This window comes from Artemia franciscana, chromosome 13, assembly GCF_032884065.1.
Source record: "Artemia franciscana chromosome 13, ASM3288406v1, whole genome shotgun sequence".
Lineage (NCBI taxonomy): Eukaryota > Metazoa > Arthropoda > Branchiopoda > Anostraca > Artemiidae > Artemia > Artemia franciscana.
In genome coordinates, this window is record NC_088875.1 from 34029370 (window position 1) to 34056520 (window position 27151).

A 27151-nucleotide genomic window follows, 5' to 3' on the forward strand; every position below is an offset into this window, starting at 1 on the left:
TAGACATTATAAAATAATATTTTATTCCTATTCAAAACATATTTTGCATTAAAGACGTCGAAAAAGAATGATTTTAAAGCGTCAATAAAAAATAAGAAGTAAAGGCATAGATATTAGATAACTCACTTAAACTTTGCGTCGTTTGGAATCCGGTTCTTCCAAGCCTTTTTCTAGGTGACGCTACAAAGAAAATCTTTGATAAAATTTTGGTTGAGGTGAAACAAATTATCTACAAAATTACAAAAAAAAAGAATACTGTTTACAGGTTATTTGTTTATAACTCCATTCTGACACTATTTTGGCTTAGCCAGTAAGAATCTCGTCACTTTGAGGAGGGTTTCCAGTCAAAAATACGTACGTGCCTAGTCATCCTTATCCTGATTTAGTTTTCCTTCTCTTTTGTAAAATAAGAGAAGCCGAAACTTCCAGCAAAATCACCTATTTTCGACTAAAGCATAAAAGCTATAACCACAAGAAAGGACATTTTTATAGGCTATCACTAAAACTTCACCTTCAATAGTTTCTATATTTTAGCTTGGATCTAGCTATTTAAATCAGTAAAAAAAAAAGAAAAAAAAAGTGTTCCTAAATCAATTTTTGCTCCCGAACAGGGGCCTCGGATGCCCCCCTCCCCGGAATCCTAAATTTCTGGAATATCTGAGCCCTTCTTACTGAAATTATCAAATGACATTTTCTTTTAGTTTTTATTTCCCCCTTCCCCCAGAAAAAAATCGAGCGTAAATGCGTATACAAATCGGAAAAAAAATCACATTCAGAAATAGTAGCTTAGCATTCTCTGGTAAAACAAGAAATTTTCAGACAAGGGGGGGGGGCTAAAAGAAAGATATATTTCCAGTCCATGTTCTTTTGTGTAGCAATCACAGGGCCTTTCTAATATATATTCTCCTTTTCAATTGCTTCTATTTTTCGAATGCGTATTCTTCTTAGTCAGAAATGATATCTTTTGAATCTCAATACCCCTTCACTTTCTATTTATTATATTTTGCATCACTATGACTGCCATAACAGCCGTTTCATATTCATAGATTTTCTAACATATTCATTCATAGATTTCTAGAATTCATAGATTTCTTTTTCTATTTCTATTGATATTCTATTTATTTTGATATATTTCTTTTGATATATATTTGATATTTGATATATATATATATATATATATATATATATATATATATATATATATATATATATATATATATATATATATATATATATATATATATATGTATATATATATATATATATATATATATATTTAATTATATTTGATATAAATATTTGATATATATTTTGATATATATTTCTTTTGATTTGATCTTTTGATTCTTTGACTCTATTTCTATTGATATAGATTTCGATTGAATTTTATTCATAGATTTCTAATATAATTCTTAATGTTTCCCGAGCAAGACGATCTCCGAGGGATGAAGCCACAAGGGTTACTCTGCATGCCCTCACCAGGTACGGATGCCAGAGAAGAGACACAAGCTTGACATTCAATAGGTGCGTAGATAAGATATTATTTATTGATAAATACCACCAATGTCATATCCTTTCTTTGATTTTTTCCACATTTTATGCGCATAAAGGAGGGGCTGCATCTTCTTAGGGCAAAGGACCAAGGAGTTGAATTTTAGCATAAAAGGATTCGTGAAATATAAAGTCCAATAATAAAATGCTCGATTTCCCAAGCCTATCCGTTCTCGGAATAGTTATTTACTGCCCTAAGAGCATTGCCACTTAAGATAGAAGTACTTTTTGTGACTAAAGTCTGTACAGCTAGATTTACTTTCGAAGGAGCACTTAACAAACTGTATAGGGCTACTATTAGTTTTTAGCCAAACAAAATACACTGAGCATTTTCCCGGCAGGGCAGCAATAATATAAAAAAGAAGAGCTATAGCCCTAATCAGGAAGGTGAATAGCCTGACATTCAACATACACGCGTCTTTAGATATGTCAAATGTCGTAATTTGGATCTAATTCTCAATTTCTATCAATTTACAAAACATGGGATTTTTGCCACAGTGCGCCATCACTTTCCACATTCCAATTTTTTGCAACAAAGCTTTAAAGAAATTAAGATTTATTTTTAAATGAAAGATTGGTCTCTTCTTTTTTGGTATTAGCCAAATTAGTATGCAAGCGCAAATAGAAAAGGAATCTAATACAAGTCATATATCACTGTTTTCTAGAATCCTTGTTGTTCTAGGCTGTGGTTTGTTCTTTACTAGGTTGCACCTATCGCTGTAACCATGACTACCCAATGAATATGCACTCTATGGGAGTTTTTAATTAAGTAGTCTCTGGTTTGAGGGTGCTTCAAAATCTTGCTTAACAAAGAACTTGAGTTAAAAGGGCTTAAGTAAACAGCAGCACAGATTTGAAAGATGAAAGTAACTTCACGGTAAAAGTAAACAAAACAGGGGTCATCTACATTTTTTAGAGAGATCACCACGCTGTAAAATAGATGGCAATATAATCTTTTTGTATTTCCACCAGAGAAGAAGCTCCGCAAATTCACGGAGCTATCACAGAGTAGCCTAACTTACTTCTTCGTCAAGTTTTACTAGGCAATTTCCTTATAGATGTTAATTTTTGACAGATTTTCCTTTTTCGGGGTGGGAAGGGGGGTAGGAAATTAGTGTCTCCATGGAAACCATCATCAATAATTGATAAGTCAAATTCGCCAGTAAAAATTTTTAAAATTTTTAAGCTGATATTCTCGCCTACTAGTTTTCCTCTTGACTGCATCTTTCTGCACCCTCTTGTAATCCTTCAACCCAAACAATAGTCGCACTTTTGAATACCTAAACCCTAGTACTACCAACCTGAAGCCATAATCACTTTTTAAGTGTTCTCTTTGCAAAAACAATGGTGTGCTTAATGCTTAGCCTTTGACAATAAATTATATAAGGTGTATTACAAATAAATAAATTATATTACAGGTATTTTACCATAAAATCCCATATACTAGAGAATAATAATCCCGTCGGAAGCCTCATGCCTGAGGATACAAAAACAAGCGAAACTATTCTGACTTTAGGTGTACAGAAAAAAATAAACTAAAGAACAGAATAGATTGGATTGCTGTGATCTAGATAAATACAAACAAAACAGTTAAAAAAGAACTTACGCTTTTTGTCGCGTGCTCTGCAGTCCATGATCTGGCAGTCGCATTGAATTTCTCACGATTTTTTAAAAATTCTTCAGCCTATAAGAAAATCCAGCCAGAACTTTAAACTTCAAAAATTAATAGATAAAGAATGAATAAAAATGAATGAAAAATGAATAAATAAAAATGAATAGATAGGTAATCAGATAAATAAAAGCTCAAAAACGGTTCAAGAAAAAAAAATGGGCGGTCTACAGGGCTTATTCTTGACCCGTAGATCATCTTTTAGAGGGTTCAACAGAAAAAAAAGGAATGTTTAGAACTTACCCGAACAGGGCTAAATTTGTAAGACTAGTTTTGCAAAGTTTAGAGCTAATCAAGGTAACCACCCTTGGATTTTCCACCGTATAGGGTAATTTACCGTTGTGTACCCTTCCCTTGGATTTATCGCTTGGTAAAGCCATACCCATGGCCTCTCAGGCATAGCCATGGCTTTGCCAAAGCTACCGAAAAAACTGGTTGGACTTTAACCGAACCATTACAGCTAATGTGGGGGAGGATGGATATTCTTGCTTTAGTGTGAATATTCTTTCAGCAAATTTACAAACTTACCCAAAATCCTCATAAAGACTACCAATTCACGTTTTGAAAGAGAGCAAGATTTCAAAACAGGCGACAAATAGATTGTAGTTCACGACTGATAGTCAAGTCAAATTGATCGTTAAAGAGGGGAAATTAAATTGACAATGAAAGAATGCAAAGGAACTAGAAAGCTACAGACAGAATTACGTAACAATTCTGAAAGAGCAAAACAAAATATATTTAGAAAGAGATTCAGGTGAAATTTCTGATTACAGCGGAAAAAAATTCGATTTACAACTGCATAGTAAGTAGAATTAATTTGGCGTTATAATAATCAGGTACATTACTTAGATTTTGTACCGTGTAGCCACGGTAATTTACCACTGTGTATTCTCCACTTGGATTTATCGTTTAGTAAGACCAAACCCATGGTCTCTCAGGCTCATTCAAAAACTTGTCTGTAGGAGCGCTACTCTAAGTGCGTACACATAAATACGTTTACAACCCTGCCACGAATTCGCCAAAAAATCATGGAATAGGTAAATTATGCAAATCATACAAAATCCCGCAGCACTCTATGGATTTTCTTAGAATGCCTTCCCCCCCCCCAATTTTTCATGCATAGAAACTGAATGTGCTAAATCACCTGCATTTTAGCAACTAACGGATTTTAAATATAACATATTTTCAACTGTTTAATATTAATGTGATATTGAATAGCAGACGACAAATCAAATCTGTGCAAGTACCACCTGAGTGCAAGTGTTACTTTCAAACAAGCTTTCCATGAATCAAAAGTTAAAATTTACCGTAAAAAGTGTAGGGTTGGGGAAGCGGCAGTCCTCTGTTCTATTTAGAGTAATTTGTGTCTTTTAAAGTTTCAGGGTTATCCTTTATTTTTACGTAAAAATCCTTGGTGGAAATGAATTTCGATTTGATAAAAGCGGACACAAATGTCTTTTAAATTATAAGAGCCAAAATATGGTAAGATTTTCCGAGCCATAAGGTAACAAAATCAAACATTTACATAAGAATTCAAAAATTTGCTAAGGATTCGAACTATAGATAAATCAGCTTAAAAGATGATCGAATTCTATGAAAATTTGATTGGCTCAAATTAATGCTAGCTGAATTTCGGCACGCTGTAGAGAAATTTAACCAGTACGTTCATCTTCCAAAAAATATTTTTCTAATACAGTCTCTGTGCGTATAAAAGCACCTCCCATTTTCTCTCCAATCAACGATCCAGTGTATATTTCTCGGCCAATGAACAGTGGTGAGAATTTTTATATTCATGATTGCAAAAGCAGAAAGAAATGGGGTGAGCCAGCGAAGTGCTTTGGTATAAACTTGGAATATTTCAGAATTGTGTTAAAATTATTTTAACGATTCTAGTTACCAAATTTATTGTCAGTTGCCAATCGCACTTTTTTGTCGAGGGCATGTCTGGAGCCAGAGAGGGGGGGGGGTATGGCCCCTCACTAGATCCACCAATGGCCTTGCTTGCCTAATTTGCTGTAGTTTAATTATTCAGCTTTAATATGACTAACAAAAGACTTCTACAGATGCCAAGACAAATGATTTTAATAATGTGCATGTCTAGAATTTTCTACTTGGAGATTGGCAGAGGGTTGAACTTCTTGTTTTTCTTTTTCTTTTGATTCTTTGCATTCAGTTTTCGTTTTAGCTGTCTTGGCATAATTAGCTTCACTTTCTAAGAAACTTCACTTATGCTTTTGAGCGGTAACTAACAGGGTTTTATATTGCCCTTTTCTTCTTTTAAATATCTTTGTCTTATCTGGCTGTAGAGCCGGATAAGACACCGTTATCTGAATAAGACACCATTATCCGAATAAGACACCGTTATTTGGCAGCTCATGGACTTACAACGATTCTCAGTTTTAAGGATTGGAATCCTCTTGGTTTCTCAAAAGTTGCAAAAAAGAATGAAGTTTTGTTCATAACGCTACGAAACATCCTCATGACTTCCGGAAAAATTTGTCCAATTGGTGTGATTTTTTACGCCATTAAACTTAACTTGAATGCAAAGACCTGAACTGGGAAGCTGGATTCAAGGACTTCCTCCTTTAACAATTTATACGATAGTTTTGCGCACAAGTGCATTTTACGAAGTTAAATTTAAGAATCGTGAAATCAACAAAAATCCCTATCAAGGAAAATAAACTAGTAAGCAATTATTTTAGTTTTAGTAGTTTAAATATTTGATTATCTCCTTTTTTGAACAAAGAGGCAAAAGTTTTAAAAGCTAGTATTTGATTATCTCCTTAGTGAGGTCCCCAATGCTACAGACAACAAAAACCAAACCAATATCAATAAACACGTGTGAAAAAGGAAGTGACTAAATTTAATTTAGCTGCGAGTCTGCATTCTTGCCGACCACATAAATTCCCTTAGAGAAAAAATTGATAAAACTATGGAACTGAAATATCAATGCGAAGCGCCAAATTTCCTAATCAAATGTCATCATAGTATGGCACTTTTCAACTAAAACTTATCTTTACCTTGATTATCCTTATAAATTCATTCTTTTGTTTTTCTTTCCATTCTTAAACCAATGTTATCTTTACCTTTTGCAATATTACAGCCATTCCAATTATTCTCCTTTTTTATCTCTTCAACGTATTGTATTCTTCCTTAGCCCCTAGACGCCCAATTTGTCCTTTTTCTTTTCCTGGCTGTGAATACAGATGACACACGCTTACCCACTCATGAAAACATCTAATATCACTTATTTTTCTTTTTGTTTATATGCTCTCCGGAGGAGGAGTATCTCAATCCGGCTTTGTCTAAAGGTTGAGATAGGGGATAATCTTACTGTACAAATTTCTCTATAGTATTTCGGTATTAGCCAATTCACATTTTGAATGGCCTTCACATTTCTAAGAGTGATATCTTTGTAGATCTGAGCCTTGGTCATTATCTTCTATAATGCATTTCCATCAGAAATCAACGCGTGCAAAGAATTTCAAAACAATTGCGCCAAGAGGAGTGGGTGAAGCACTGATTATTAGATTCAATGCTTACACTTCTTTGACCTTCACAGACCAACTTAAATAAAAGAACTTCATAAAAACAGGGACAATGAAACTAATCGTAACTCAAGAATGAAAAAAGAGAATACGGCATTGGATTTTACAATCTCTACCGGCGGTTGATCTCCGTTTCATGGTCATTCAGCCAGAAAGTTCAAGTAGAGTTCAACTTTCGCTGAGCTTACGGAGTCACGCCACTGACCCCCGTTCCAACCAAACAACCATCGGCACCAGGACTCGAACCCCTGTCCTCACGAGCAAAGGGTCTCAAGTCTAACGTGCTAACCAATCAGCTAGGACAAATGGCTGAATTGCCTAGAATGGCTGTTTTTATAAAGTACGCTTGTAAAAAAGCACCTTGTAGCAAACAACCTACTACAGACTAATTGAAACTCTTTAGAAAATGCATTATATCATAAAAGGCTCTCAAGTTCTGAACATGATACAAATAATGGTGAACCCCACTAAAAATGGATTTACACCACTTTAAACGAATAATAAAAACAAACTCACTATTTCTGGCATTAAGGGATCATTTGGGTTTGGTTCCGATAGAAGCAGTTGAACTGAAATTAGTAAATGAGACAGATGAATAGTTGGTTTCCAAGTCCCAGTAGGCTGAGACTTCAGCAAATCCATACAGATTCTTCCCCTATTATCAATGTTTGGATGGTATACTGGGGTAGTAAAACGAACACCAGGTGCCTCAAACGGATATCTAGGAATAAATTAATAAATAATTTAATAAAAATAAATAATACATTGTGTTATTGCTTATTTTGTTACTTAAAGACTTGTAATAGAAATGCAGCAATAGTAAAAGCATTGAATTCGACAAAATTCTTATGCGGGACAATAGGTAGATGATGGAGCTTAGAGAAGAAGGCCTTAGGTGCGATAAATGACTCCCATTTTTATATCAAGAGGGGATCCCATTCTCCTTCCTCGTAATTTACAACTGTAACATCTCTCTTCATTGAAGCTCTTCCTCTATCCCAATCTGCTCAATACTTCAATCTGCTAAATCTCTCGTTGAGACATCCCCCCACCCCTTTCAGGGATGACCTGCTTTTCGTTTGGCCCTCGATGGTTGGCCAACAAGGATAATCTTTGGTAATCTGTCATTCTTTATATGCAAAACGTGTCTTGGGCACCTCAACCTTTCTCTCCTTATAGCCCGCGGGCTTCAACCACATTTTTCGTACAGCTTACTGTAAATTTTCCTAACCTCTCAAAGCTACACTTTTCTCTACAGCTTTCTCCAAATCAACCAAATCTTAAAGTTTACTCGAGTTAACGAGCACATTAACACTTAAAACGAACAGAAGTTATTACGTATAAGAGGGGGTTCTTCCCCTATTCAATACCTCACTCTTTACGCTAAAGTTCGAATTTTTTTCCAATTCCTTAAGAATGGCCCCTGAATCACATTAAATAAAAAAAACTAGTTTTTTTTAACTGAAAGTAAGGAGCGACGTTAAAACTTATTACGAACGCTAAAGTTTGACTCTTTCTCTTAACTCTACTTTTTAAAACAGTAAAAAACTTTAGCGTAAAGAACGGGGCGTTGATGAGAGGCAGCCCCTTTCATTACGAATTACGAAGTAATTTCTGTTCTTTTTAAGTTTTAAAGTCGCTCCTTACTTTCAGTTAAAAAAAACTTGTTTTTTTTTACTTAATTTCTGAACATTTTTGAATCAATGCATGTTTTGATTTTGGCTCTCCGCAGACGAATAATTAAAACGAAATTTGCATATTTATTTTTTTGGCTAAATGGCTTTCTCATAGTTCTGATCGAATGATTTTGATAAAAAAGGGAGCGGAGGAGGAGGCCTAGTTGCCCTCCGAATTTTTGGTTACTTAAAAAGGCAACTAGAACTTTTAATTTTTTACTAATGTTTTTATTAATAAAAGATATGAGTAACTTACAAATTAGCTTACGTAACGAACTTCTGTATTCTCATGTTTTTATTACGTATATGGGGGGGGGGGGTTATTCCCTCGTCAATACCTCGCTCTTTACAATAAAGCTTAAATATTGTCCCAATTTCTAAAGAATGACCCCTGAATCACAAAAGCCATAGAATAAAGAGTTGAAATTACCAGAAATACTTTAGCGTAAAGAGCGAAATATTAGGAGGAGATGAGCCCCTCATATGCGTAATAATTTATGTTCGTTTTAAGTTTTAATGCTGCTCCTTACTTTCAGTTGAAAAAACTTTTTCATATTTCTTTTTTCATTGTTTTTTTTTAATAATGCTAGAAAATCCTGCGCTCCCTTCATGGAAATTTTCTTCCCCTATTACAAATTCCTCCATGGAAAGTTTTTCCAACATATCCCCCTCTTCTCAACCACTCCCCCAAACCAAAAAATCCCCCTGAAAACGTCTGTACACTTCGCAATCACCATTACTATATATAAGCACTGGTTAAAATTTGTAACTTGTAGCCCCTCCCACGGGGACTGTGGGGGAGTAAGTCGTCCCCAGAGACATAGTTATAAGGTTTTTCGACTACGCTGAATAAAATGGCTATCTCAGAATTTTGATCCGGTGACTTTGGGAAAATGGTTAGCATGGGAGGGGGCCTAGGTGCCCTCCAATTTTTTTTTCACTTAAACAGGGCACTAGAACTTTCCATTTCCATTAGAATGATCCCTCTTGCATGACTCTAGGACCACTGGGACGATACGATCACCCCTGGGAAAAAAAAATAAACACGCATCCGTGATCTGCCTTCTGGCAAAAAAAATACAAAATTCCACATTTTCATAGATAGGAGCTTGAAACTTCTACAGTATGGTTTTCTGATATGCTGAATCTGATGGTGTGATTTTCGTTAAAATTCTATGACTTTTAGGGGTTGTTTCCCCCTATTTTCTAAAATTAGGCAAATTTTCTCAGGCTCGTAACTTTTGATGGGTAAGACTAAACTGATGAAACTTATATATTTAAAATCAGCATTAAAATGCAATTCTTTTGATGTAGCTGTTGGTATCAATATCCTATTTTTTAGAGTTTCGGTAACTATTGAGCCAGGTCGCTCCTTACTACAGTTCGTTACCACGAACTGTTTGAAAGGCCGTTTAATTAGAATAAATAGCTCGTTTGAAAGTACCAAGACAAACTTCAGCGTAAAGAGCAAGGTATAGACGAGGGGAAGAACCCAGTCATATACGTGATAATTTCTGTTTGTTTTAAGTTTTAATGTTGCTCCTTACTTCCAGTTGAAGACACTTTTTTTTTGTTTAATTTCTGACCGGTTTTTAAATAATGCTGGGAAGTCTGGTGTCTCTTAGTATAAAATTCCCTTCACCCACGAAAAATTCCTCCATGGAAAGATCTTCTCACGTAACCCCCTCTCCCCGACCCTCCCAGACAAAATTACCCTTGAAAACGTCTGTATGCTTTGCAAAAACCTAAACTATATGTAAACGATGGGCAAAGTTCACAAATAGCGGCCCTTCCCCCGGGACTGTGGGGGTTTGATTCATCCTTAAAGACATAGTTATTATATTTTTCGACTATGCTGAACAAAATGGCTATCTCAAAATTTTGATCCGCTGGCTCTGGGAAAAATGAGCGTGGGAGTGGGCCCCATTTGACCTCCAATTTATTTGGTCACTTAAAAAGGGCGCTAAAACTTTTATTCGAATGAGCCCTCTTACGATACTTTAGGACCACTGGGTTGATACGATCACCCTTGAGGAAAAAGAAAACAAACAAACACGCATCCATGATCTTTCTTCTGGCAAATAATACAAAATTCTACATTTTTGCAGAGAGGAGCTTGAAACTTCAACAGTATGATTCTATGATTTTTCAGGGGTGTTTCCCCTTTTTTCGAAAATAAAGCAAATTTTCTCAGAATCGTAACTTTAGATGGGTAAGACTGAACTTGATAAAACTTATATAGTTGGATAAAGATACCATACCATAAATGGTGTCATACCATGAAATTTCCCAGACATAAATTTTACTTTTTTGACTTTAGAACAATATGTTGTAGCAAATAACTTGAACTAATGAGACATACAGCTGAGAAAATCATCTTCCTTAGATTTTTTTTTCCTTTTAATAACATAGTCTTGATCAGAGATTTTTTTAAGTCTAATCACTACTATTTTATCAAGCAAAATACTTGAACAAGTACACACAATTAAATGTACAGTCATCATGAGTTTAATATATTACATAATGTGGGTTATTCCATAACTACAGAAATGAGTAATTATCCAGCTTCACGACTATCTATCTTAAGGCTTCTTGTAGTCCATTTGAAATTTTCCAAAAGTCATCTAGTATTGGCTGAGCTTTACTGACTTTTTTGAAAAAGTTGAATAATGTTAAACTTTTTTCTGACAGCAATAAAGCCAACGAAGCCATGTGAAAAACATAGTTTATTAACTTTATTGGCACCATGGGATTCCTCCGTTAGTGTAAATAACAGTTTCCTCTCTGGTTAAGGTCTTATCTATCAGGGAGATCTCAGTGTATTTCGGTTAATGATACTTCTTCCTCTATTCTGCCAATATTGAAAGGTGTCCCATAGGGCTCTGTACTCAGACCACTTTTGTTTTTTAATCTACATTAACGATCTTGTTGATGGTCTTCACCCCCATGTTCACCCTGTTCTTTTTGCTGATGACAGTAACTCTTTCATTGCAGCGGTGGACCTGCCATCTCTCACTTCCATAGTTGAAGGTCTTCTTGATAAAGTAAAGGATTGGTGATGGTCAAATGGTATGGCTCTTAACAGCCAGAAGAGTGACATTGTTAATTTCAGGACCCTATACCGTATGAGAGACGTACAGGAGCCAATCACCCTGACTTATGGAAACGATATTACTATAATTGCTACTTTTTTTTTTTTTTTTTTTTTTTTTTTTTTTTTTTTTTTTTCTTTTTTTTTACTGAATGGTAGTGTTTATTCTCCTTCATCTTTATTTCACATGTATTGTTTGATTTAGGGTATCATTTCTGATTCTTTTAGTGCTCTATGGTTGTGTTGTATAGCCCATAACAAGCAAAGCTTCTTGGGCTGAATAACTTTTTTACGCTTGTAATAGTGACTTGATATTAATAAAATGATTTCTGATTGGTGTCAGAAGTAAGAAATAGTGAAAAAGTTGCAACTGTCAAATATTATTTAGAAGCTGACTAAGCAACACAATAGGCTGTTGGCGTTAATTTTATTAGCATTTGTGTCATAATTTTGTTTTTTGCTCTTTTTTCTGAATTTTTTATTCCACTATTTATCTTTTTGATGTATTTGGGTAATAAATAACATTATAATTATATTAATATATCCAACTGAGATGGGAACTTCAAGATATATATGGAGAGGAACGAGTCCCTAGGAAACAAACTTCATCAGCTCTCGTGATGGCTTCAACTTCGATAAAGTTGGTATGACAGCTCAGGACGATAGGGAAATGTGAAAATTGAAATGCAGCATTGTTAATAGTGCATATAGCGTCAGATGATGACTTTAGGAATCATACATATAAGAATTCACCTATATTATAGGATATAAGATTGAGATTCACAGATGGTCCTGTTTGGCCAACCGTCTAGGGCTAAGCGGAAAGCAGGTCGTCCAATGTTGGACTGGTAGGATATCATAAAAAAAGAATTAAGGGAAATGGGAACTTCCTGAGAGGGTGTAAAGATGAAGGCTTCAAACAGATTGGGACAGAAAAGGAGTGTATGTAACTGTGTTGGCCTCAGGCAGCTTGGTGCTGTGGTGAGTTGTTAGTAGTAGTACTAGTATTAGTGAAACTCAAATTAGGAACCTCAGTTACTTCTTATATTTTTTTCTTTTAATTTTGTGGCCATGGTCCTGTGTTTTTTTTTTCCAATATACTATACTATAATGTTCCTCGGTATCCTTGAGGTAACACATCAGTTTTGAGCTAAGTGAATTTTTGGTGATACTGTAACCAATTTAAAGTTTTCTACACATTTCTCAAAAAAAAAGGTTGTAGCTTATTGGAAAACACACAAGAGTAGGTTCCTTAAGAATTTTGAGTACCTGTGAGTAGCTTATTAGGTAATACAACCTTAAGCAGGTGAAGTAGAATTACATTCAAGCCTATTCACTCTCAGTAAATTATTAATTAACATAAATGGCATATTTAAATCTTACTACAACAGCGGGGTAGGCGGAAGGAGGGGTAGAGTTTTTGAAATAAACATGACAGCGATAGCTCCCATAAATCCTTGCATGGGCTTAACCCTCTGTCTTTTTCTTTAAAAAAAACGTATGAAAAATATGCACTCCAACAGTGGCGAAAATGTTGCAGAGGCAAGGATTGTAGGGGACAGGGGGGTAAAAACAACTAGTTAGTCAAGATAAAATAGAAAATAGCTACAAATTAGAAATAAGAAGATATTTTTCAAAGTCTGGGGGAGAGTCAATTGGGAGGAAGCCAGGAGACACGCGCCCCCTCAATTCCCCCTCCCTAGATTTCGAAAAGTCTTTTTGGCGTTTCTCCATTTGTCACCTATTTGATTTTGGAAAAAGACATTTTGCCCCCTCCCCCCCCCCCAAAAAAAAAAAATCGTGAATCGAAGCCACTGTCCCAGCCCATGTCCTTGGTCTAGTAATAATAAAAGTAGGTTACATATTGTTTTCTTCAGCTAAAATATGATTATTACTTGGTTACCCACCTTTCTGGGATGGTGATTTCTATATCAAACTTCCCTCCTTGATATGGAGTACCAATTAACCCAGCAATTACTGAAAACAAAAATTATATTCAAAAAGTATTGCAATAATTAATTCTAAAAAAATTAGCTTAATTCTGAAAAATTTACTAAAGAAATTACAGTAATTACAAAATTGCTGATGAATTCTCACAAAATTACTATAGTAACACATCAAGAGCACTAAAAAGAGAAAGTTGTACACTTTGAAATTGTTGAATACAATGTCCTTGTACCACTGGAGCAGTGTAATAGTAATACAGTTTTTAATCCTTCCTAAATAAAATATGTGAAACAGGGCAGATCAAGCTTATAGATATGATTTCAGACACAGAGCAAAAAAAGTAATTCTAAGAGAGTCACAGATCAGGAAAAGTCCGTATGCCAGAAAAGTATGATCATGATGTAATATATTACAAAATGTTGCACTTTGTATATTTTGCTATATATATATATATATATATATATATATATATATATATATATATATATATATATATATATATATATATATATATATATATGTATATATATATATATATATATATATATATATATGTATATATATATATATATATATATATATATATATATATATATATATATATATATATATATATATATATATATGTATATATATACTGTATAGTTGGACTTTATATACTTTTTTACTTTATAAATTTGGGCTGCTACCCATTAACAAAATAGAAAACTGACATTTGCCCATTACCCTGTATGCAAGCATGACAAAACCCAAGGTTTATTGTGTTTAGTACAGTCCAGGGTCTTTTTTCAGGGAATCAAAGATTTTGACTTGCAAGTCGAAACTAAGTACAAAGAGTATTGGTAACCTATAAAAGTGGAAACCAGCACTAGTCTTCACACAAAAACACTAATGCTATCTAGCGTCTGGTGTTTCTTGGCATTTTTTCTTTAATAATAGATCAAAATTACATTAGTAATAAATGCCTGACTTCTGAGAAAAACACAATTAAATCAGCTTGAAAAATGCTAAGAAATATCAACACTAGATGCCGTTGGTGGCATTTTGGCAGACATTAGTCTCAGTTTCTGCTCTTTCAAGTTGCCTATATTCTTTGACTAAACATACCTAAGAATGTTCTCATATATATATATATGTGCTGAAAAACACAATTTAGCATGATGACCAATGCTAGACTCTAAGCATATATAATGGGTGAAATTCAAAAAGGCGTTAAGGTGTCTAAATTTCAGAAGACATTAAAACTTTGTTCTATTTCTTTTTTGTTTCACTTTCAATGTATGGTTATTTGGAAGATTATTTCTATTTACTGTCTTTTGCAAAGTAAGTATTTAGATTTTGTATTAGTTCCTTTTGATATTGCTGTTCAGTCAAAGAACAACTGGTCATATAGAAACTGTATCTTCATAAACAAAAGTGGTACAAATTTAATTTCTGAGACTTGTAATTTAAGACTTTATCTCTACCATACAATATTTACTAAAGATTCCCAACGAGTGGAAACTCAAGATAAATTTTTAAAATTTACTGGCAGTCATCATTTTATTTCAAACCCAAACGTAAGTGGAGTTTCTAATGAAAAACTAACAAAATAATTCATCTGAAGTTCTGCACTCTGAGGTTTAGGCTATATTTTGAAATAAAGATTAACTTGTCTTTGTTGTATTTATTTCATTTTTGACACACAAACACAGGCCCTTTTTCTTGCAATGAAACTTGCCAATGATATAATCTTATTTTATTAGTTGGTAACTGTGCATAACATCTAGCTAATCAGGCTATTAGTGAGGTTATGAAAACGAATAGCTCAAGCAAATATTTCCCCACAAGTACTTTCAAAACCAGAGTTCAGTCGGTTTGAGATCTTTTAAGAGAATATATCCTGTTTTGACACAAAGTGGGAAATCTAAATAAAAGGTTTTTTGCAAGGGGAGGGGGTGAAAATAACTTTTTAAAGAGCATACACATCGTTTTGTTTGCTTTTTTATGCCAGTAGTCTGACTATGCTGTACAGCAGTTTAGAACTGAGACTAATTTATCCGGGCATATTCAATCTAGTATGAAGAACGAACAAATACAGGCCACTTTTTTTAAACAAAAATTTCCTCTCTCATATTTTTATTTAACAAAATTTGATGTTTTTGAGAGCTAAACCTTCTTTAGCTTAAATATCATATCATTTATTCCTAAAATCCACTTTCCATTGTCAAAAAGCCATTGCCCAATTATGGTTGACATCATAAAATCATCAGTCAATATAACATATAGATAAGAAAAACAATAAATAACAATTTATTAAAGGGTAAAACTGTACTTGTTCATGAAATCTGGGACAAACATTCTCTCATACCATACGTTTTGCATTTATTTCTATCAGCCTAGGGGCTGGCCCCTCCAATAAACCTTGCACGTTGTTTGGGGATAAAATCTGAGGGAAAGATACCGTGGTGTTATGTTAGAATACAACAGTTAAACTATAGTAACCTTTTTGCTATTTTTGAAAGTTGTTCAGTTGAGTAAATGAAACTGTCAGGAATGGCTCTATAGCCCAGAAAAGTATATGAAGTTTCTAATATTAGCCAATCCCTGCAGACTTTCAAGATTCTATGCAGACTGACCACTTACTTGTTTTAGAGCACTTACTTATTTGAAAATCGCTTTTTTTCTGAAGTTTGGCTTTAGAAAAGCTCCCCTGGATTACAAGCCATGGCCAAGTTACTCACAGATCTTGAACTGAAATCTAAGCAAAACTTGAATTTTTGTTCAAAATTACCAATTTTAGAAGAATCTAATGCACTTTGCTCATTCAAATTCAATAAATGAAAAGAATAGAATTTATCAGATAACAACATGAAACATCCTATTCTCAGGAATAACTGCAGTGCTTGTTGTTGTTGTTGTTGTTTGGGGTTTGACGCGTTCGACCAATAGGTCATATGCGTTCGTATCACTCAGTTGTTCTGTGCCTTCTATGATCACTAGCTTGCTTGGGTGTCACTTAGTCATTATTCACTGAGCCAGAACAGTATCGCTTGATACTATGATGCTTGATACTTGATACAAAGCTACTAGTGCTTTGTCCTAGTAGCTATTTATTTAAATTTGATGAATGAGATGAATGTAATGACATAACAAGATGACAAAAGTACTTACAAGGCAACACTGAGATCTTGACCTGTCAAAATCTTGTTCTCAGTTAGTAAATACAGCAATTTTACCAATTAGATTCCTAAATTAGCCAAAAAGGTGAATAAATTATAGGTTTAATGAAAATAGATGGCAAAATTGAGATCCAATTCCAGAATTTGTATGAGGGTATACAGACTGCATAGTCCTTTCACCCCTTTGACTTCAAGATGGCACTAGCAATCCTTCTTTTTCATCCTCTCTTCTCTTCTGTTTGGTTTGTGGGAAGTGCGAGTACTTGAGCTGCCTGTCCCCAGCAGTTTAAGGCCAAGAGGCCGGCTGGTACCAATACGGCTCTTCCTACTCAATCTCGCTCTCTTCTGAACAGTAGACCTTCATTAATAAATTAGCTCGTTTTCCATTGTCTTTTTCATAATTTGGATCATCACCCTATAGATTGGCCTTTCAGTATTAGGAGGTAGTTGTAAGCTAATGACGGAGTCAAACATTTCTTTAATCTTTAGTTTTTTACAAATTATCTTAATCTTATTAGTTTCGGGTGCAAGTATATGGCAATCAAAAAATATGTGTTGGGGAGTTTCCTCTGTTGTTAAACACCACCTGCATAGTGGAGAATGATATAAATTCCATTGAAATTGGACAGAATTCAGAAAAAGATATCCTGATTTCAGTCTATAGTACCACACTGTGTCTTCTCTAGAACGAAATGGGGAATTCCGATATGGTAGACACTTTATTTGTCCACGGCGTTTCATAATATCTCGTAGGTTCCCCAATTTAGATTCTGGTTGGGGGTCAATATTTGCTGCTTCATTTGCTAGCCTATCAGCAGTCACGTTATGAATCAGTCCTTTATGACTAGGAATATGCTGGAAGCAAACAAAAATACCACATTTATTTAATCTTTGTAGATCATCTCTTATTAATTTCAAATCTGAATCAGCAGCCTCATAATTTATTTTTCCTATTAATTGAATTGCAGAATTTTAATCTGTAAGGATTAACACTTTCTTTGACAAAAGGTTTAGTCTGGCCATAGTTTCAAGTGCTTTATGTATAGCAAATAACTCTGCTGACGTAATTTAAGTGTGGGATGGAAGAGTTGCTGATATATTCAAGGAAACATGAGGAATACACACCCCTGCTCCTGCTCTTGATCCTTTTACTGAACCATCCGTGAAGGCTAGAATATGTTCAGGAAAGTGTGAGGATGTCTTATTAGCAAAGAGTTGACAGACATACTGATCTGAATAATGTGACTTGTCTTTAGAAACTAACTGAAGATGACATTCAGGAGCCACCATTTCCCATTGTGGAGATTTTGGAAAAGGGTAACTATCCGCCTGTTCATTTTTCCAATTTGGGTAATCTTTTAGATACTGGCTAAAAGAAGATAGTAGGTGTTGGAGCTTAGAAGGATTTCCAAAAGTGGAGGGAAAAACTGCATGGATTTTGCCATATGTTTGTATTTTTGTGAAGTAGCAGTTTCTCTGCATAGTAGCCCTGTCTTTCAGAGCAGGTAGTCCAGGAAGTTCTTTGAGCTTAACCACTGCAGTATGTTTGTGGACCCCAAAGCAATTCTGATGGCTGAATTTTGGAGTGTCTCAAGGGTATTGAACAAAGTAACTGGAATGTTTGTAAGAAATTGTATGCCATATTCCAATTTAGATCGAATATACATTTTGTAAAAGTCAATAATCAACTTTGGTGAAGATCCCCATTTAGATCCTGCAAGTCGTTTGAGGATGGTTAGCCGTTTTAAAATTGTCATTCTTAACATCATTAAATATGGTTGCCATTTTAAACGAGAATCAAGAATCATGCCCAGTAGCCAAACTGACGGCTCATAGACTATCTCACTCTCCTCTATCCTTAAGGGTTTCGGAAGGGTTACTTGTCGCTTATGGAACACAATTGCTTTTGTTTTTGGTATAGAAATGGGCAGTCCAAAAGCTTTAGAAAACAGGCACACATCATATATGTCTTCCTGAATGATGTTTTGGAGTAAAGTTATGTTTTTATGTCTGTTCCACACAAGGAGATCGTCAGCAAATTCTCCATGTTTTGACTGGCTTCTAAGTTTTAGTTCAGAAATATATAGTGTAAATAAAAGAGGGCTTATGACAGTTCCTTGTGGGAGACCATCTTCAACTTGCTTTCTTACAGACAGTATTTCATTAATCTGTACTTGAAAGGAACAATCACATAATAAATCCCTTATAATTGAGATCACCAGAGGTGGAAAATTTTTATTATGCATAATTTCTTGTAACTTTTTACGTTTTACATTCCCATATGCATCTGTCCAATCAAACAATACAGCAATACCAACTTCGCCATCCTGTAAAGCATCTGTCATATCTGTTTCTATTCTGGTTATGTTGTCCATTGCACTATGACTCTTTCTAAAACCTGTCTGAGATTGGGGTATTATTTGATTTACCTCTGCAAACTATTCTAATCTCCTTAAAATCATTCGCTCAAATATTTTGCCCATTGTGTGGAGAACTGATATTGGTCTGTAAGATACAGGATCTTCTGGTGGTTTTCCAGGTTTGAGGATTGGGTAAATAAGTGCAATTTTCCAGGGGGTAGGAAATTTCCCTTCTGTCCATGTGTTGTTACATACTTCCAGGAGCTTAGCTTGAAAAATGTCAGGTGTTTCAATCAACCATTTGATGTGTATCTCATCATATCCTGGGGCTGAATTTAAGTTGCATTTTTCAATAGCTGTCTGTAACTCAGATAACGAAAAAGGTAACATTAACGACTTCTTATGTTGTGCTACAGAAGGGAGGACACATACAGGTGGATTTGGCAAAATACTGTCTAGAGGTTTTTTCATGAATGTGTTTGCAAAAATATCAGCTTTTAGGAAATCAGAAGTTATTAGTCGACCCTGGTGTTTTATTTCATATTTGCGATCATCAAGTGTCATTCTCTTGCCGTTCATCTTGCTAACATATTGGTGAATTTTAGATACTGCAGTTTGATGATCTATGTTAGTCATAAATTTTTCCCATGCCTCTCTTTTGGCCTATAAACATGTTTTTTTTTACTTTTGCTGAGCTACATTTACATTCAATTGCAGTGCTCATTGATGGATGTCTTTGAAATGCCTTTTTTGCTACGTTCTTAGCTTCCACTGCAGATCCTATCTAATGCTACATTTAATGGCTAAGAGTATTTATTTGAATTGTATTTTTATACGATTCATTGTATAGCATATGCAATGGGTGTTTCCATGAAAACTCTCTTTTTTTAGCAACTGGTTGGAGAACTGGCTAGTGTAGTGTCAGGGGTCAATTTGACTATTCATCTTAAATGGGAAAGAACAGATTATCCCCGGAAATATAAGTTTGTCAAGCTTATGAACTAATTAAATGCAAAAAAAGTTCTGTGAAGTGACCTCAAATCTTGAGACTGTCAGCATTTTTGATAACATGCAAGGTCTGTTTTTTTGTTGTTTTTTTTTTGTACGTTTCTAAATTTTCCCCAACCATAAAAGATCCCACCCCTAAAATAAATTTAGGTTTATGTGGTGATGTTTCTGTAATTGTGGAGAATTTCAACACTCTTTTTTAATTTTTTCATAATCAAACAGAATGGAAGGCTTATTTAAAATATTTATTTTAAATATTTGAATCAAGCAAAATCAACATGTTTGCCACTAGCAAAATAGATACTCAAAAGAATTTTTTTTTAACTTGAAGGTTCATGGTCTTGAGCAGGGGTGGGATCCAGGGGGCACGGTCCCCCTTCCAAGATTTTTCTGGCACCCTCATTTGTTTTTTCTCTTTTTTCACCTTTTTTAAATAAACTTGTTAATTTGGTCAATTATTGGCACCCTTATCATACTCTCCCCCCCAAGAGTTTGCTCTTAATCTGGCTTTGTTCTTGAGGCTCTCTGTCTCTCTGGTCCAAATTAGCTTAGTTTTACCAGTGAAATTGGTATTATATCTTTGTTGGAAAGCTTATTTTTATTAATTTTCGTGAAAAATTAAATAAAAAAGTTTTATCAAATGAAAGTAAAGAGCAAGATTAAAGGTTAAAACGATCATAAATTTCTCCATACATGAGGGGGATTGCCCTTCCTAAGCCCTCACTCTTTCCACAAAAGGTTTAAAGTTCTTTAAAAACACATTATACTCAAATTCAACAGTGTTTGAGCAGTCTCTCTTAAGAAAATGGGACAAAAAGTCAAACCTTAGCATAAAGAGTGAGGGTCAAGGAAGGGGAAGCCCACCTAATTGCTAAAACTGCTAAACTAATCAGGATAGGATGAGGTTTTACATCTTGGCAGGTCAATACTTCACTGGTTGTAATGTCAGTATATTCGTCTTACTATTCTTTTTCCTGATTTATTGAATTTACATGATTAGCCATAACTCACCTAAGAGACAAAACCATCTCTTTGAAGATATATCTCCACTGAAGTCATCGGTGGTGTCTCTCAGGGTATGGTTTTGGGGCCTACCCTCTTTCTCATTTACATCGGTGATATGACAAAGGAAGTGACCTGTAACATTACACTCTATGCTGATGATTCCAAGATCTTTGGACCAGCAGACCAACAAAGCCTACAGTCCAATATCCTGGAAATCCAAACCTGGGTAAGTGATTGGCTGTTAGAGTTTAACTCCACTTTGGTGACAATAACCTATGCCATAAATATATGATGCTTGATAAAGGGTCACAGTCTTACATCCAGCTGCAAACTAACCATGATGAAAGAGATTTGGGTGTTATAGTAGACAGCCAACTTAAATTCCATGAACACTGGCAATCAGCAGTACTAAGAGCAAATTCTAATCTTGGTTTGCTAATATGGACCAGTTGCTCTCAGTCTGTCTTCCTGAGGCTGCATAAGGCTGTTGTAGGTAAGGACACACCTTACCTACCCCTCCTATAAAAATGATATCCTATAAAAATGATATTAGCCTAGTTGAAGGTGTTCAAAGGCATACCACAAAACGCATAAATGGCCTGCTAAACATGCCATACAGTAAGAGCCTGAAGCACCTACAACTCCCAACACTCATCTTCAGATGCTGGTATGGTGACATGATGCTGACCTACAAATATAATAGCCAACCAAACAATATTCTCTTCACAAAAAAATGCAAGTCAGCATCATACAAGAGACCATTTGCAAAAACTTTGTTAACATACTGTGAAGATGTGACATACAAACCAGCAACCCCCCCCCCCCCTGCCCTACAAAACTCAGAATCAAATCCATCATTTGTTCTCTTTAGAAAGTTTCAAAATAAGAATCTTTTAAATGTCTAAAGGTTTCAAAGTTAAAATTCATCATTCCATAGGATTTGTGATTTTTGGCACAAGTTTTACAGCAAGTGAAAAATGATACTTTTTAAACTATCAAATTAGATTAAAAAAATGTAACTTTTGAATAAGCCAAATAGAATCCAAACTTTTACTACTGGTTTGGTCAACAAACTAGAGGTGAAAATCCTCATTATAAAGTAACTCTTTTGAGAGGAAGCTAGACCATGTGTTGTGTTTTGAAAAGAACAGGGTCAATCTACCCAGTTCTCAATTTAGAAATCTGGATTGATTCTGGATATAACATAGCCCTGGAAGCCAGGGGAGTATTCAGTTTAGTTTTGGCATAGATGCATGCCACTCAGCTAGCAATCACTGAAGTTGTATGTTAGTACAAAAATAAAATTATTGTCAAATAATCATCTTTTGTCTATGAGCCAAGGTATCAGGTACAGTTCCTCTTGTCTATTGGAATGCTCCCAAGGGAAAGTATACAACTCAGGAGACCTGGACATCACTGAGATGATTCTGTCTCCAAGATCATAGGGGATTATTTACAGAGCCTTCTTATTCTATTGGCTACTTAGCTCCCATATTTAGATTTGAATATCCCATATCACATATTGGTATTAAGCTACCAAGATCAAAGAAAGTCCCAGTTACCTTGCAGTAATAAAACCCCAACAATCCTCTGTAGAATAATCTCCCTGTAACTTCATTTCTTGAACAAACCCCCTCCCCCCATAACAGTGGCGCAACCTGTAGGAAACCACCAAACCCACAAATACAACACAACTACTTTGCTGAAAATGTCATTAATGACTGAAACAGCCATCAAGATAAAATGGTGACTGCACCCACAACTGTATCCTTCAGGTCCAGACTTGACAAAGAATAGAGCAACAAGCCATGGAAATACTAGTAGGACTCTTTGTCCCATCAGCCACCTACTGATTATTAATCCAAGTTTTTCATGAGAGTGTGTTGCCAGGAGGTTGATGCCACTTGTCATTCCCAAGCATCTTGCACACTCTATCCAAAGTTACTGTTGTGCAGTAGTGTCAGCTCTAAACCACTAGAGAATGGTCCTTATGTATCATACCCACCTTGTGTTCACCAATACCAAGTGGGCTTAAATTGCATCTCTCCAGCAAATCTCTCTCAAAGCATGTCACTGGGCCCTTAACAGTTGTGTTACATTACACTGCCATCAATGGAACAAAACAGACCATGTATGGACCTTAATATTACTCCAAAGTGTGAGTTAAGGTAGTAGGATTTTGCATCACAAATTAAATTACTTACTTTTAAGGAAGCTTGTAAGCTAAGCTAGTCAATTTGCAAGAAGGCTTCTTCTGAGAAACACTATAATAATAAAAGAGTAAAGTCTATTCTACAGCAAATTCCTTAACAAAAGAGCTTGCTACTAATATGTGATAAAATCTGGCTGGCCTTTACTTCAGGTAAAGGTCTAAATTATGGGTTATTGAGAAGGAAACATGTTAAGAAAACAATGTTCTCTAAATAATATGCAGAATAATTGTAGCTGATACATTTTGCAGACAGCCCTGCTATACTTTACCCCCCTCCCTAATGTGCAAACATATAGCCCAAGTTAGATATTTATAATGTATTCTCCCACAGGTTGTTTAAACCTATGTACCTATAAATTGAATCAATTGTGACAGAACAAGAACCAGAGTAAAAAGAGTGACAGGTAGGTGAATGTATTGGAAATATATAATTTGGGCTAGGCTATATATTTGCACATTAGGGGGGTTGGGGGTAAAGGGTAAACATTGAGCAGTTCATATTAAAATATCAAAGCCATCAGAAGAAACATGGCAGAAGGAAAGATGGAGAAATTGTTTTGGATTTTTTATCTAACTTAATTGTGACAAATCAATGCTAGCAGATCATATAACTTAAAAAAAAACGGATTTTATAGTGAAATAGTAAGTTTGAAACCAGTTTTTAACTGTTTTTACATCAAAAAACATAGAAAGAAATTATTCTTTTCAAAGGTCCAAAAAAGGCCTAAAATGAATGTTTAAGAAAAACAATTATTATAGTCAGAAAGAGCATGAAAAATGGTATCTAGTGGTATTTTCACTTTATTTGTAGGTCAATAATATGAACTCCTCAATATTTACAAGGTAAAGTATACCAGGGCTGTATGCAAAATGTGTTGCCAAGCTTTTTCATAGACCTTCTCTCAATTTTTCAGTCTCATTTGACCAGAAGATCTATTTTTGTTGGGTTGGACTTTTATAACAGACAGATTTTAAAGGTCATGTAAGGTCAGTGCCTTATAGAGGGAGAAGGAATGGAGATAATTATTCAAAATACCTTCCTAGGACATAGTTTAGTCTGTAAATCTATCCCTGAAAGTTTTATTTTCCTGATCAAACCTCTTCCCAAGATAGCCAAAAGCAGCTAAACTAGAATTTTATTGCTATTATTATTCTGCACGTTATGAAATAGGAATTGTTTTTTTTTTAACATGTTTCCTTCTCAATAGCCTCTTATCTATACCTTCACCTTACTATAAATTAAGAGTAATAGGATTAAAGATAAACTCTGGTACATGTAGAGGATTTTAAATTAACTGGCCTAGCTAAGAAGAAACATACCCTTAGAGTCAGAATTGCATCTTGAATCTAAATATAACATTCATTTGTAACAGATATAAATTTTAAACCCACTCCCTAATGTACAAATATATAGGTTGGGGTTAGGTTATATAGCCTATACAATTTGGGGTATCCTATTTGCACATTATGGGGTGGGGGTAAAGATCACTTCCCACAGAAATGAATGTTATATTTGGATTCAGGATGTAATGCAAACTCAAAGGTATGTCTACTTCCTAGTTCTTAGCCTAATTCTCACTCCACCATATTTACCAAAAATCTCTCTCTTTCTCTCCAGCCTAGTAGCCTATGATTAAAGAACTTAGGCTTGAGTTAAAACCAAAACAACACATAATGTAAAAATATACAGCTCAATAGATGTTCTTATGATTGCATTGTGGACTTTGAGGTTTAAATAATTTGATAAAAGCTATTAGGCAAGGATAAATAGCTTAGCCTAAACTGGTACATAAATTCATCCTAGGTTAAAAGAATTTTGTCACTACAAAAAAGTTAAAGTCAACAATTCAGACCTGCTTTTAAATGAGTAAAATCATTTCCATCTTTGAACCAGCAAGAAATTCCCTCAGGTGGGTTCAATTGGAGCGTAGACATCTCTTTTTTGATTCTGGGTAGTTTTTGCGCCATGTTTAATTCAAATTGAATTTGCTGCGTAAACATTAATCCAGGAAAATATGGTTGTCAGCGAAACAGCAAAAAACTATACAGACTATGGAAAACTAAAGAGCTTTTATTCTAGATAGTAGACCCTTCAATTGGTCGCAGTTTTGAAGAAGAATCAAAGTTTGTTGTGAGATTTGTCTAGAAAATGCTTGGAAAACTCCAACAAGTTGAACTTTGATTAAACTGAATGCTATAGAAAGAAATTAATCATTTTTGAAAAATACCAGTCATATTATTGAATTACAGGTAGCCTATTGTTATTTTCAAATTTTAGAGTAAAAAAAATACACTTTTCTAAAATATTAACATAATTTCAAAGGTGTTTTAGTTTTTTTTGAAAGGCCTGTAGAGAAGCCATACAGTTCAGGTGAACCTATCCTAGACGAGACCAGCCCAACCTACTGGTTGTTTAAAAAAAATCCCGTCCATCATTTTATCATCAACAATTGCTTAATATTTTGGGTGAGATCTAAATTCAAAAGCGTACTGTCTGTTGAGCTGATTAACAATCTAGCTTTTTGTCACATTCGTTCGCTCACTCAGGCCTTCTTCCCAAAAGACATTAGGTAAGAATGAAACAGGGCTGTCTTAAGATCAAAAAACTTAGACCGCCTTATTCTGTCTGACAGCATCTTCTCGATCACCAGTAATTATATCCATATGTTCAAATTTACATCTCCTTAATTCTTTTCTTTCGTCTAATTCTCATAAGATCTATTATTCAGAAACTACTTAGACAAAACTCTTTTCTTCTCCGATAAATTTAAAGCTTTTTGTTAATATTCAAATTTGATTTTCCAACTTTTCTCATCAAAATATTTTCTGTTACTTCGATAAATTTTTTTATCAAATCATTCCATTTCTCTTTTACATTATCAATTTTTAAAGTCTCTAGCTCATATTTGACTATTCCTGCATGGTTCCTCTCGAATTTTCATGCTAATTTTAGTTGTTTTTTTTTTACATGTATAATTTGTTCATATGTCTACCAAACATGTTTGATATTATAAGTTATATATAAATGCAACATATTTGTTATATATTTGAAATAACCTTAAATCTCATATGCCCATCAGCATTATAGCTACCGTGTAAGCGACTACCATTCCTAAGTTTAAGCTTTAAATTAACTTCGTATACTGCTAGATGGTGATCTTTACTTTTAGCATAAATCACTACTACCACTACTAACAAGTCACCACAGCACCAATCCGCCTGAGTCAAACTCCTTCTCGATCCTAATCTATTCAAAGCCCCCCTATTTACACCTTCTCGGGAAGTTACCATCTCCTTCAAATATGTTTTTTATGACACCCTCCCAACTCAGCCGCAGACTACCTGCTTTCCGTTTTTCCCTAGAACGTTCGCCAAAAAGGACAAAAGCATATCCTTTTATCCACATTATGCGTTTATGCCAAAAGCTTTTGGCATAAATGCTTAATAAATTATTTTGGCACAAAAGCATTTATACCAAAAAGGATAAATTATATATCCTTGCATTGAGTATCGGTCCTGGCAGTCTTCAATTTATGGTGAAATAGCCAACAGTATCAGCTATCTTACAATCAAGGCAGATCCGTGTAAACTTGTGTGCTATAGCATGAAAAAGTACCGTATTGATGAAATCCAGGTCATCGTATCTGCAATATTTTATCAGACTTTTAGCATTGCAATTTTTCTTCCTTACACCAAAACAGTCTAAAATAGAATAATACCCCTATATATAACAACCCTGGCCTAAAAGTTCCCTATTTAAAATAATCCCATTTCTACCTGATATATTGCTTATTTCTTTTCGAAGCTGTAAGCAACCTCATAGAAGTCGCCGCTTTTCCATCAGTCGGCTCTAGTTTTGAAAATACCATTATAACTGATAACTTGTATATTTTATTTGTTATTACAAATAGCGGTAAGCATCA

General features: G+C 34.7%; 1 protein-coding gene across 2 annotated transcripts; it reads right to left on the reverse strand.

The window, feature by feature from the left end:
• Positions 1–25231, reverse strand: LOC136034847 (ubiquitin-conjugating enzyme E2 T-like). Of its 2 annotated transcripts, none has more exons than XM_065716311.1 (5): positions 25082–25231; positions 13443–13512; positions 7285–7489; positions 3158–3235; positions 1–180 (listed from the first exon to the last, which is right to left on the reverse strand). In XM_065716311.1, exons 1-5 carry the CDS (start codon positions 25227–25229, stop codon positions 127–129), a joined length of 555 nt encoding a protein of 184 aa, XP_065572383.1. In that variant the 5' UTR covers positions 25230–25231; the 3' UTR covers positions 1–126. The 2 variants fall into 2 exon arrangements, with proteins under 2 accessions (XP_065572383.1, XP_065572384.1); XM_065716312.1 differs by lacking the exon at positions 25082–25231 and adding an exon at positions 16256–16363.
• Positions 25232–27151: the final 1920 nt, after the last annotated feature.